We start from the raw sequence: 14,364 nt of genomic DNA, 5'->3' as shown, positions 1-14,364 counted from the left end.
GTTCAAAGAGGATTTAGAAGGCAAGAAACAGCATAATTCAGTGGGTAAGCTACCTATTTTGGGCCCTCAATTTCCTCATTCTGCAGAGAAGAGGGGATAAAAGACCTCATTGATAGGGGTAATGTGTTCAAAGTGCTTGGCACCAAGCCTAGTTGAGAGTGAGTGTTTAGGAAACAGGTACTGTTTGCAACTTGATTTTATTGAGCAGACACTATGTTTAGTTTTTGGTGACACTGGAAAAGAAAATGCAGTTGATTTTGTGATTAAGTGTATTTTAGGATGTACCAGCTATTTGTCTCAAAATGTATTTGTGATTAACTCTTCATCCCTACCTCTACCTACTCCTCTATCTTTCTTTCCCTTTCTGTTTCACAGAAAAAATTATGACCTCAGCATCCAAAGGAATTCTCCGCCCATTTTTAATTGTCTGCATTATCCTGGCCTGCTTCATGGTGTGTCTGTTCATTTACATCAAGCCCACCAACAGCTGGATCTTCAGCCCGATGGAGTCAGCCAGCTCAGTGCTGAAAATGAAAAATTTCTTCTCCACCAAAACTGGTGATTTTAATGAAACTACTATTCTGATTTGGGTGTGGCCATTTGGGCAGACCTTTGACCTTACATCTTGCCAAGCAATGTTCAACATCCAAGGATGCCATCTCACGACAGACCGTTCTCTGTACAACAAGTCTCACGCAGTTCTGATCCACCACCGAGACATCAGTTGGGATCTGACCAATTTACCTCAGCAGGCGAGGCCACCCTTCCAGAAATGGATTTGGATGAATTTGGAATCACCGACTCACACACCACAGAAGAGTGGCATTGAGCACCTGTTCAACCTGACTCTGACTTATCGCCGTGACTCAGATATCCAAGTGCCTTATGGTTTCTTGACCGTAAGCACAAACCCCTTCGTGTTTGAAGTGCCAAACAAAGAGAAGTTAGTGTGCTGGGTTGTAAGTAACTGGAACCCTGAGCATGCCAGGGTCAAGTATTACAATGAGCTAAGCAAAAGCATTGAAATCCATACCTATGGGCAAGCATTTGGAGAATACGTGACTGATAAAAATTTGATTCCTACCATATCTACTTGCAAATTTTATCTTTCCTTTGAAAACTCAATCCACAAAGATTACATCACAGAAAAGCTCTACAATGCTTTTCTGGCTGGCTCTGTGCCTGTTGTTTTGGGGCCATCTAGGGAAAACTATGAGAATTATATTCCAGCAGATTCATTCATTCATGTGGAAGATTATAACTCTCCCAGTGAGCTAGCTAAGTATCTGAAGGAAGTAGACAAAAACAATAAATTATACCTTAGTTACTTTAACTGGAGGAAAGATTTCACAGTAAATCTTCCTCGATTTTGGGAATCACATGCATGCTTGGCTTGTGACCATGTGAAAAGGCATCAAGAGTATAAATCCGTTGGTAATTTAGAGAAATGGTTTTGGAATTAAAGTTTTCCATCATATACACATTTGACAAATCATTTTGATGAGATATTATCCAGGTTTTAAGGATGAGAAGAGACATTATTCTGCTTTTGTGTCATAATTTATTTGTATCACTCTCTCGGGTGACATGTATATTTTGATGGAGATTTTTAAGAGTGCAGCATCAGCAATCACTCCACTTGGTTTTAAATTATCTTATATATACCTAATTATGTGACCTGAAAAATAATTTATTATTCTCTATCATTTGTAAACCTCTTTTTTTTTTCATATTTTTGTTGTTATCTCTAATGTAACTGTGATTTGATTGTTGTTCCTAAACTGATCAGTTGTTTCATCCACTTGGTAAATGAAGACACATATCTTCAAGTATGAAATATTTTCATTAAACATTATCATCTCTAGTTCCCAGTTGGCATAATGAAGCAAAGGAAAATCAATTTGTAATTGAATTCTAACCTCTTTGACTTTGAAGTTGAACAATGTATAACTCTCTATTTGATCTGTTTTTCACCTGTTTGATACGTTTGTGAATGCAGAATTATTCATGTAGTGAATAAGCCAGATAGTGGAGCAGAACTGTTCTATTCAGGAAGCTATTAGGCTTCTCGTTTATTTTCATTAAGTTGACTTGCAAATGCAGTCACTTGTTCTCATGATATTAAGCTAAATTACTTAAGTAGTTTTAAATATCCAATTTGGGGCAATTTTTGGTGCCTGGGAAATAATCCTAGTAACACTTAAGAAAAGCTAAGATAGTTTTCTTCCTGATCTTAACACTCATTATTATAATAAAACAAATAACCTCATCAAATGACAAGGGAAAAGGGTAAGTGTAGATACAAGTCATGTTTATAAATGGTACATTTATGTACAGTTTCTAACATATCAATTTAAAATATTTTTTTCTAAAGGCCCAATGTCTAAAACATTTTCCCATACCTATGGACATCTAAATTGAATATTTGAGATGTTTGTCCTATTATTTAAAAGAGCCTAAATAAAATTAGGGCTTCCCTGGTGGCTCAGATGGTAAAGAATCTGCCTGCAATGTGGGAGACCTGGGTTTGATCCCTGGGTTGGGAAGATCTCCTGGAGAATGGAAAGGCTACCCACTCCAGTATTCTGGCCTAGAGAATTCCATGGACTGTATAGTCCATGGGGACACAAAGAGTCATACACGACTGAGCAACTTGGCTAAATAAAATTTTCATCAAGGTGTTAAGTATAAAATGTTAAACATAATAAAGTGGGAGTCAATAGGGAACACATGCTAACACAAAATGAGACTTCAATGCATATTTGTTGAGTTAATAAATGGATGACATTTAATGTCATCAGAAAAGCTTTGCTTATTCCAATAAAGTGACAGCTCTAGTCTAGAGTTTCTAACTTGAGATGATGTTTTATATCCATTTTTGTAATTATCCATAAATGGCAATATGACCATCACCCTCAGGGTTTTACAGAACCTGAGTAAACTTTCATTACACTAAGTTTTTAGAGAATTCACCCCTGAACTTGCAGTTGCTATACAGTGTTTCTCCTCCATACAGTTAAGGGCTGGATATAAGCAGAGAACAGTAGATGTGAAATGATGGGACTCTAGGGATTCTCAAATAAACCATTTCCCAAAAGAATCTTTAATGACTTTATTCCAGTCAGACCAAAAACCCATCAAAAGTGTTAGAATGTACTAATGACATCTATTTGAGTCTGTTTGTGGATTATTCTTATAGTCCTCTATATCAATAGAACTCAAATCCACAATTTTCTACATCAAATGTAAGCTAGACAGAGAGGCAAATTTGGATTCAGAAAGCAGGAGTTTATGTCCAACAATCCAGGCTGCCTTCTGAGGAAAGGAGCTCTCAGTACCACTAGAAGGATTTGAACAGAGGAAAATTACTGCATTGGTTGAAGGACTGTTTGATCTTCAGGTTCATTCCTTTACCCATGATTGAACAGGCTCCTTGTGTCAGGCAAGGCCCTGACCAGAGAAAAGATGAACAAGGTACCATCACTGCCTTAAAGAAACTTACATTAAGTCGAGAGATAAGGAAAACTTCCTTTGAGTCTATGTTTAGGCACATATACTCTGAATGAAATTTATATGAGTCACTGCTGACTTAATGAAAATAAGATAATAAATTTCTCCAACTGATTAGCTATTTGGCCAGTTTATGAGCCACAGACTTTGTTTATTCATTTGACCCAATGGAAGATGCCTGTCATATTATCTCTTATAACTGGATAGCATCCAGAAATGGCATGTCTGTGTAGGTGCCCTCGTAGATAAGGAAAGATTTCCACCCTCATTTATTTCATCATGTTCAAATAGATCAAACATTTATGTTTACATTGTTATCTTTTTGACCTACTAAAAAGTGTAGGGATCTAAAAAGAATGCATTACTAACAAATTTAGAAATATCTACTTTCTTCAAAAGCAGAAAAGCATTCAATAAAAAGCCTTTACTGCCTTGGATGCTCATGATTGCAAAGAACCAAGAAACCTGAGGGCAGTACCCTTATTGTTAACTATGAGTTTGGTCTCTTTCTCAGTCTGAGACTATAATTACATTCTGATAATATGGCTCAAGCTAAGGCAATAATACTAAGTGACTAACTAGCACATCTGTATATTAAAAATCCATTCTCAAGTCTCCAAAGAATAAGTTTTCTTAATTTGAAGTGCCAAAAATGAATGAAAACTTCAGTTCTAGGTCCATTGATCAGTGAGTTTTAGGACTGGAAGTAATTATAGCAATGTTTACAAGCAAATCCCTTCATTCTACTTATGAGGTAACTAGATTCAAAGATAATATTTATTTAAGACATATGTTCACATACTACACACACACACACACACACACACACACATACACACACACAAACACCCCACAGCTATATTGACATAGCCAAGATTAGAATTTCAGAGTACTATCTCCCTCAGTTTTGTGTTCTTTTTTCATCATATTCTTACCTTATCACTGAAGTACATCTCAATTCTAAAAATGTGACTATCTTATTGGAATTATTAGGGGTTTTAAATGTTATACTCTGTGTGGAAGCATTTTGACTTAAAAAATATATACATATGGTCAATACAACATGAAACTTGTTAGCATTCTTTCTGGCTTAAGTATCTTAGGAGTTGAGCAGAAGGAAGTAGGCTTTCACTACATTTTAAGTGAAATGCAACCTTCAAGATGGTGACTATTTCTTTGCTACTTCTTTAATAAATCCTGTGGATTACAATTCTTTTTAAGGTTATCTCATGGTGAAAGATAAAGATTTGGCAAAACTGCTGGTTATAAAAACAAACTTGCCAGGAGGTAAACTGTGAATAAAAAAAAAAAAATAGTCCACTCAAAATGTTTTATTTAAAAATATAAAAATATTTTACTTTCAATTATCTAAATATTTAAATATTATTCACTATAGGCCTTACTAATAAAGAAATATAAATATTAATTATTATGGGCCTTATTAATAAGAACATGTACTTAATTCTCCAAATCCAGGAGTAGGGCATATCTGGAAAAAAAAGACAGTCATAGTTTATGACAGCCATAAATTTGACAATATGAAGTACAAACTGAAAAGAATTATCTAAATAAGAAACCACTATCCACTTAAAAATTATATATTTACTACATAAATTCTGATAATCCCAGAATGTATAGAAATGCCTTCTGTTGTGAGGGCTTAGAAAGCTCAGAGCATTTGAGGTATAAATTAACCAAATATTTAGAAATTATTTGCTGACCCTTTAAATTCCTGTCTTCAGTTGGAGGTTAAATATGGAAAGAATTGGAAACTATACTTTTGAGATCTTTTTGCCTACCTGTTTTCAAACTAGATTCCATGAGTCTTGAGGTAATCATCCATAAAATGTCTTTGTATGACTTAATTACCAAAACAAGGCTTAGATCCTTACATTATGACTTTGTGCTTTATCATATCTTTGAGTGCCCTTAAATTCTGATCTTGTTTAAGGGGATTTCTTACTGCATTAACTATAATCAAGCTGTTAAACACAATAAACTTTAGAATCTAAAAGATAAATCTAGTGCCTAATATACAGGAGGGTCTCAACAAATATTTTTTGAAAGAATAAACAGATTGCATTAGAGACCATGCAAAATATTTTTTTAAATGTGATGAGTTCCAGCTTCTTGGTACCCACCTGAGGTGATATACTTATTTCATTGGTCAGTTTGCTGCCTAAGTGCAAAAGAAAGCCATTTTAAGGTCTTTCTAGTCTTACTGCATTCTATGACCCCCAAAGAAGTAACAGTGCAAGAAAGATTAAGAACTTGGAACATGTTGAAATTCTATTCAAATATTAACATACTACCTGTTTCTAATAGGAAGAATAATTAGTTTTAAGAAGAATATAAAGTGCAAGCAGAATATAAAGCAAGTTTCTCCCAAACTGTGCTTGTGAGAAATATCTTTCTTTCCTCCCTAACTGCACTTTTTTTAACATCACAAACATCAGTCAATTAAGATGTTTTTTTTTTTTTTTCCTGGTGTCTCTCATTTAGAGATTTTGTAGCATTTTACAAATGGGTAAGCTCCACTACTACCAAAAGTCTTCTTCCTCTCAGTAATTCATATTGAATGAATTCATATCCACAAGCATTATATAAAGCAGTTTACAGCATAAATGAACCACTCCAATATTCTCGCCTGGAAAATTCCATGGACAGAGGAGCCTTGTAGGCTACAGTCCATGGGGTCGCAAAGAGACACAACTGAGCACACATGCAACGCAACAACAGCAACATAAATGAGACTTTGCCTGCTAAATCAGAACTAGTAATGCTAGGCTGGGTTATTGGTCCTAAAAACTATAATTTGAGAAGACCACTTAACCTCTCTGGACCTTGCTGTCTGTAATGTTCCTTTTAGCTCTGTTACTCTTCTCATCTAAGATCTAAATTGATGTTTGTGTGTGTTTGCAAATGCAATTCCAATGACCATCATAAAAAATATTTTAAAGGTAAATATTCCAAGAGAATTGCCTTTTACTTCTCTGAATAGGCATTTAAAGCATAAAACTGATTATTAATCTAATATTTGGAAAGAACCCTAATCCAGTGCTTGAATATAGCAAGTACTCAATTAACTAAGCCTGCTTCTTTAACTCCTTCCTCCTCTTAATTCTCTACCTACTTCCTTTGCAATTCATGTACTCACTATTCCCTGAGACTTTAATTGCCTGCAGAAAAATAACCATATATTGGGCATTATTTTAAAATATTTTAGATTTTTCTATACTATCCACATTCTTATCAGAATAATGTAAAATTTTTACTGATGCGAAAATTTCAGGAAAGCAGTGGACCTGCATAGTCAATTCCCAGGTGACAGTAAAATAGTGGAGCTAATTTGAGTAAGCCAGATTGAATACATCTGGACAATTGAGCTATTTTTTAAACTCATGGCTAATATATATTTATTCATTTGACTTAAATTAAATATATTTTAAAGAAGAATTTTAAAAGAACCTCTCAAACAGTAGCTGCCTTTGTCAATATTAGTGAAAAGCCTGGTTCCTGGGTCACCTAACTTAGAAAAACCAGAGGTATTTATGAACAATACTGATTCCTAGGCCCAGCTTATGCAATTGGAATCTCTTCATGTAAGTTTAAAAAAAAAATGCTTTTAATGCATGACCTAAGTTAGATTCTTCCACGCTATATTTTGTGAACCATCATAAGACAATGGTTCTCCAACACACACATGTTTTTGGAACTTCATGAGAATCATTTGAAAAAGTGTTAATAATGCAGAGCTTCTGATTCTCTGAGTCTGAGATGGGAGCTGAAATTTGTATTTTTAAAATCTCCCCAGATAGTTCTGATACACTCTCAATTTTGAAGTCTGATTCTTAGCCACCTGTTAAATGGGAAATATTCTATTGCTCAGTTGATAGGAGCTATCACCTTTCTTGAGTTCAAACTGGAATCTTTCAAATATGTCAGTAAAGTATTCATTCCTCTACTTCAAGATCCAAAGCATTGTCTGTGCCTAATTATTCCATGCAGGGTCTCCACAGGTGACGCCACCTCTGAAAGCCACCAGTCTACGCCAAAGACATAAGCAATTCTTGGCCTGGAGGAATTAGTAGGATAAGAAAAGGTTATATATCTTGAAAAAAACCTCTCATTGTCTTTCTGGGTTATAACTTCATGTTTATATTTTACAATGAAAGGACTAGACTATCTGATTACTAAAATTCTTTATAGCCATAAAAATTTAAGTTTCTGTAATCTGCTTATCTGCTATATGTGTTTAAGAGACACATAAAGGATAAGCTTTCCCATATTCCAAAGTCCTTGCTTGATGAATAGAAAGTAATTTGCAATTGGAAAATAGTAGCAAGGTAGAGTACATAAATTTTTTTAATTGAAGTATAGAAAATTGATTTACAATAAGAGATGAGGATTCAATTCCTGGGTTGCATTCAATTCCTGGATGAGAGCATGGCAACCCACTCCAGTATTCTTGCCTGGAGAATCCCATGGACAGAGGAGCCTGGTGGGCTACAGTCCATAGGGTCACAGAATCGGACATGACTGAAGCAACATAACATACATGCATACATAGAGTAGATGATGTACAGTATAGTGGTTCAACATTTTTATAGACTTATGCCATTTAAAGTTACATTATAAAATAACGGCTATCTTTTCTTATGATGTACACAATAAACAACAAGTTTATATTGTACAGTATGTGGATTTTTGATGACCACAGATTTAGAGTTGAATCTTAGCTCCTCCATTCACTATATGCAAGTTAAATTACTTCTCTTAGCCTCAGATTTTGCATGTGGAGGTAACATGCATGTGGAGGTAACATATTCCTGATGGTTTTTTGTGTGTGTGTGTGAGGACAAATGAAATGTTATTTAAGTGACTATACAAGGTGTCCAATGAATATGGTTTGGGTGAGTCAGCAGTAAAGAAACTGCCTGCAGTGCCGGGGACACTGGTTCAATCCCTGGGTTGAGAAGATCTCCTAGAGAAGGGAATGGCAATCAACTCCAATATTCTTGTCTGAAAAGTTCCATGGAGAGAGGAGCCTGGTGAGCTACAGTCAGATAGAATCAGATATGACTTAGTGACTAAACTACCACCACCACTATAAAGAAAGGTCATTGTGGGGAATCCAAAATTATTTCCACAATCTCATTTCTGAGACTCTGAAAACACTAAGAAGACAGTGTATAAGAATCATTGCAAATTTAAAGAAGCCACAGGAATAATCTTTAGGAGAGGTGTAACAAATATAGTGTGGAAGCGTGCATTCACATCTTCTGTAATGCATGGGGTGTGGGAAGCTGACAGTCATCGTATATTGGTATGATTTGCATTACTAAACATATACATCATTTCTTAAAATCATTGGAACCCAAAGCAGACCTAGTTTTCTCTCCATACTTACGAACAATCAATAAGTTAATAGTCAATTTTGCTGGTATGGCTCAATCAGTTAATGGAATATCAGGAAGATTCTCAGAGATCATTATCTGGTAAGGAAAGGGGCCTAGAAATATTCAACAACTTGACTTAATCGCTCATTTCAGTTGTCCAGGAGTTTAGCCACAGAACTAGTTATGAGACAAGTTAGGAAAGAGAATTAAGTCTTCTTTTCATAAAGTTTTTAAAAAATGCTAAAAGATTCTTTTAAAATATTAGGGTATACATTCAATAAGCAGGAATATATTTGTTTAGTGGTGCAGAAATAAAATAATTCTTAACCAGAGTGTGCTTAAGACTCCTCTAATTGCTAGTTTCATAATAAAAAGAGTTTTGACATGAATAATCTCAGTTGTTTGTGTGCACAATTTCTAAGTTGTACTATAAGAACACAAAAACTTAGACTTAAGGAAAAACTTTAATGTGTAAAAAAATGATATTCAGAATAGTATTTTTAAGTAGTTTCTAGTTGCATTGCTTTAAAAAATATTAGAAACATTTATCATTTCAGATACAACAGAAAATTTCAAAAACTGAATTAAGTCATTTTTCTGAGTTCTCTGGCAACCAATTTGTTGAACTAAGTGTATATATAAAATATGTTGTAATATATTCATCTAAAATTTTGAATCTCATTGTGAAAAACATGTTTTATCTGAAATATTTTAAAAGCTATTTCTACACAGAGGTACATTAACAGTGGTTGCTTTCTACACATGACTGCATTCCATTTTGATTAATGAGAGTGCAGGAGATGGAAAAGCAGGCTCGGCAGAAACAGTACCCAGACTAAATTAACAACCCAGTACTACTCATTATGCAAGAAATATGTGCCAGAGTTACAACAGTGCATCCCCTGACCTCAGATGGGCCTCATTAGCCACCTTTGGTCCCTCAGATGAGACAATCCTGAAGATGCCATCCTCATCCAAGACAATTTTGCTGCAAGAGAGCTCACTATCATCCAATGTAGGATACGTGTCTCCAGGGACTGTAATAAGATCAGGCCTTTCTTTACTGGTTTTCAAAAGCCCTTGAGCAAATTGCGAATATCTGGTTGTCTGTATAAAACCAGGAGCAGTGCACTTCTTAGATAACAGATGACATATCTCACATATTTTACATATTTTTAACATAATGAATCCATGGACAAAGAACATCAAGAAAACAAAACAAAAAGTCTCTTTTAGTTTGTAGATGCTCTACACTCAAATCAATAAAATCTCTTGCCCTGGAAGATTAGCAAATTATGTGGAATCCATTGGAAATAGAGACGGGGGGAGGGTGGGGGACTGTGAAAACAGCAACATGTCTTTTTACTCTTAAAATAAAAAATTTAATCTCTAGAGCAATCAGAGAATTCTTTTTTTTTTTTTTTTTTAAGGTTAGGTTCAGTAGGAGTCAAGGTTAGTGGAGTCATTGTAAATTTTTTCTATAAATCTTGTGTCAGATAAAAGTAAGAAGTAATGCTTCCTAAAGGAAATGCAGCTAGTCAAAATTATTTGAATGGAATTATTGAGATTTACCATCTTCATTGTAATACTGTGATTTATTCTGAATCCAAAACAACTTGTGTATAGTGTTTTTAAAGGGAAAAAATAAAGAGCTGACAAGTCTGCAGGTAGACTGAAGTTCACAAAGCTCAGGAATGAGAAAAATGATGACAAGAAACAATGAAAGGAATAGTGAATCAGAACTCAAACTCTAGTTGACACAATCTATTGCATAATTCACTAGCTTTTCTGAGCCACAGATTTCTCATCTGTTAACCGATTTCAGTGGACTTTACATTATCATCCTCTGAGAAGTTCTTACAAATTTTAATTTTTTGGTTAGACATCCTGATTTAATTAGCCTGGCACAGGACATGAGCTGTAATATATTCACCTAGAATTTTTCTTCTTTTCTCCCTGCTCCCCTCCTTGTGGTCACGTGGATGGTCAGTGAGCCATAGGGAAAAAAGTTGACAGGCAATAACTAAAGAGCTGCTAAAGAAGAAAGCAACAAAAGAGATGTACAGGTGAAGAATAGGGATTCTATATACTTTTTCTTACCTAATATCCTCAAGAACACACATAAAAAGTCACCCATATCTTTTTTTTTAATGTAGGTTAAGTGTAACTTTGAATAAAATGACATATACTCAAGTAAGGAAGGTCAAACTATCATGCTGAAACAAAATGTGCCAATTCTAGCCAATACGTGACTTGTAAGGGTCAGTAATCCACAAACTATTTGGATGGTAATTGTGTATTTTATTCATGTAATGTGATTTTGCACTATTGTATTGTCATATTTAAACAGACTCAAAAACACCCTGAAACCTAAATGCCAAATGTACAGTTTACAGGTTCATGTTATTTCTGATAAGGATTTAATTGCATTGTGCTAATAGTTGTTTAAGGCTCTTAACTTTCTGTATGTGTATTATTGCCATGCAAACCCAATAGGGTTGTTGTAAGCACACTAATTGATCATGTGAATTTTGTAGATAAAATCATACATTGATCAGAAATCACTTTTCTACTTATTTTTTTGTAGAGTATTTTTCCACACTTGAAAAAAACATGATTATTTTATATCAAACATCAGCTTTTCTTTAAAATCTTATTTTAGTAGCCAGTGCATGCTTGAAACTAGATGTGCTAGAAATTATATGACAATATTAAGGTTCTGTTATATTGGGTGAAAAATGCATGCCGTTAGTGAATCACACAACTTTGGGGAGATTCACACTGACAGCTCATCCACAGGCTTCATCTCATTCCGTGTGCATGATTCACATTCTTTCAAAAGTCCTTTTTAAACTTTAGAAGTGAAAATGTTACTCTTGGTGTGAATGAGCCCATAGACAATGCTACTTTGCTTATTTTCTAACTTTGCAGTGTATTGTGGTAAATTCCACTCTTCCCAATTTTCTTCTTGGAGTTTCTTGTTGGCAATAAAATACAACAAAATCACTTGTTGGCAAATGATACAATTTACTGTATAGCATTTTCCTATTATAAAGCATGAAAAAAAATTCATCTCAATTCATTCCATACTATGAACACAATATTCTGGCAGCTTTTTCTACAATCAAGAATGGTATGTCTTTTTTTTTTTGACACTGCCAAAATCAGTACTACTGCCAGTGGGGTTATTAAAAAAAAAAAAAAAAAAAAAAAGCTTGAGGCCTGATCTGCACAACACTAAATTGGGCAATAACACAGAACATCCGGGCAGTGTGGACAGCCAATCAGTGTAACTGGTAGGAGGAAAAAAGATAAACCCAATCTTTTCCTCAGTAACTTGGGTAAAGAAAAAATGTGAATTTGGGCTGCAAGACAAAGCCTCTGCATGTTGATAATTTGCAGTAGTCCATGTGAACAGAAAGTACTCCATTCAGCAAAGTCTTATTTTTATTTTTGCTTTTGTGTTCTTTTTTCAGAAAATATGCTTTTTGAAAGGCTTAATTCCAAACTGATCATAAATGTGGACCAACAACCAGCACCCACACCCAATGAAATTAGTTATTCACCATAATATGGTAAGGCTAGAACATAGCACTTGGTGACTTAAACATCAAGGTAACATGTATACTGTTGGAAGGTACTTTCACTGCTATGTTATTAAAACAGTGGGGATCCTATTTATACATTTATTTATTTATTTACAGACATTTGGTTCATTCAGGTTATTTTAACAGCTTCAGTGAAGTTAATATAGTGGTATGAAAACCTGACTCTAGCTACTATTCCAAGTGAAAATCTTGCTACTGAGTCTTGCTACATCTTGGAGTCAAGCAGTAATCCAAATAATGAGTAACAAGTCCCAGCAATGTGGAGGCCAACTTCCCGGACCAGGATGTTGTATGTTTATGACATTTAGCAAACATTAATCTGGGCTCTTAGTTTGCTACCATACTGTTCCCTATATTGATTCAACCTGTAAATAGCATAACACATTATGGCAGCTAAGCAAATATGTTAATAAGCCATGAGAGGCAAAATGCCATTGAAGATCTGTATATTCAGCTATTTGGAGAACTTGTGTTTTCCACAAATTAAACTGGAGATGTCATTTGAGATTTTCTTCCCTTAAAAATGCCATTATAATTTGGATTCCTTGCCATTGATGTATTTCTGGGCTTATAAATATATGATGTAATTGCTATAGTTATAATTTTGTGAAATTTTGTTTACCAATTAATAGTGACTTCAATCTGTGCTATGATCCCCAGGCAGAAATAAATGTATAAAAGATTTGAGCCTGTATATGTAAGCAGAAATCTCTTCAATCATATTTCCTATATTCAGTGTAAGTACTTCACTGATTTATCACTAGAATTATTCCTTGGATGTGTAAATAACGATGTTCTATTCAGGCCTAATGAACTCTGTACTGTGAATATTTAAAATAAAAAGAATTCAATTTAAATGTGCAATACTTACTGCTGGTTATTTATAATGCTCACATTCAAAATCATTCATTCGAGGAAATTTCTTTCCACTTACATTAACATCTAGATTCCCTGAATACACTGAAATAAAATTTAAAAGCTAAATAAATCTTACAGCTTATACATTCATTAAAAATACCAAATCAAAAAATGACGTGAACCTCAACAGTACTCTACAGGGTGAGTAGATCTTGTGTGAGTTTGGATGCCTGCATGTATATCTCGATGTGTGGGTCTGTGTTTTGTGTGCTCATGTGTATATTTGTATATCTCTGCTGTGTGTGGGGAGGAGGGAGTGTTTTTTTTCTTTCTCTTGGTTTCTTACTTCTTTCTTGTCTTTGGGCAGATAGTATATTTCAGCAAACATGGAGGGAAATCAAAACTCCTCAGTCCAAACTTTACAACTTGGATTCAACCACATACAGGTATTAACTGGCCATTCTTACTTAGGTTAGCTATCCCTTCTCCAGGTAGGCAAGCACTCAGAGATAAAAAGTAATTCATCTGGGCAGACATCCCATGAGTGGCTACTGCACCAAATACGTCTATAACAATCCTCCCAAAATCTCTGAAACAGACCCTATAGTGATCCCAAGTAGTTCTTGTAAATTCTGTGGTCAAATATAAATGATAATAGTAGTAAATATATATCAAAGGCTTTCAATAATCCAGGCAATATTCTAAGTACCTGATATGTTTTTTCATTTAATCTTTATAGCACTCTACCAGTTCTAACAATACCTCTATTTTTCCCAGCCAAAAAGTTGGGACACTCACCCAAGTTGACACATTTGCAAAGGGATAGACTTGAAATTTGAGGCCAAGCAATTAATCCCAGGTTTCAATGCTTAACCACTAAGTTCTACTGGTTAGAAACAATGGGTTAAAAGAGGCTGAAGCAATGATTGGCTGATTGATCTTAAAGAATTCCTTACTAACCTTAATGTGTTGCTGTGAATTATGAATTT

The 14,364-nt window shown here is 34.6% G+C and overlaps 1 protein-coding gene across 1 annotated transcript in view; it reads left to right on the top strand.

Moving 5' to 3' along the window:
* FUT9 (fucosyltransferase 9) overlaps positions 1-13,374 on the top strand; it is a 246,564-nt gene extending 233,190 nt beyond the window's left edge. The window contains exon 3 of the mRNA XM_019966980.2: positions 376-13,374. Coding sequence (XP_019822539.1) covers positions 384-1,463 — 1,080 coding nt within the window. The 5' untranslated portion in view covers positions 376-383 and the 3' untranslated portion in view covers positions 1,464-13,374. The remainder of the gene's footprint in view (positions 1-375) is intronic.
* The last annotated feature ends 990 nt before the right edge of the window (positions 13,375-14,364 follow it).

This window comes from Bos indicus, chromosome 9, assembly GCF_029378745.1.
Source record: "Bos indicus isolate NIAB-ARS_2022 breed Sahiwal x Tharparkar chromosome 9, NIAB-ARS_B.indTharparkar_mat_pri_1.0, whole genome shotgun sequence".
In the NCBI taxonomy this organism is placed as follows: domain Eukaryota; kingdom Metazoa; phylum Chordata; class Mammalia; order Artiodactyla; family Bovidae; genus Bos; species Bos indicus.
The sequence above is the reverse complement of the archived record's forward strand: the minus strand, read 5'-3'. Positions and strand labels throughout refer to the sequence as shown.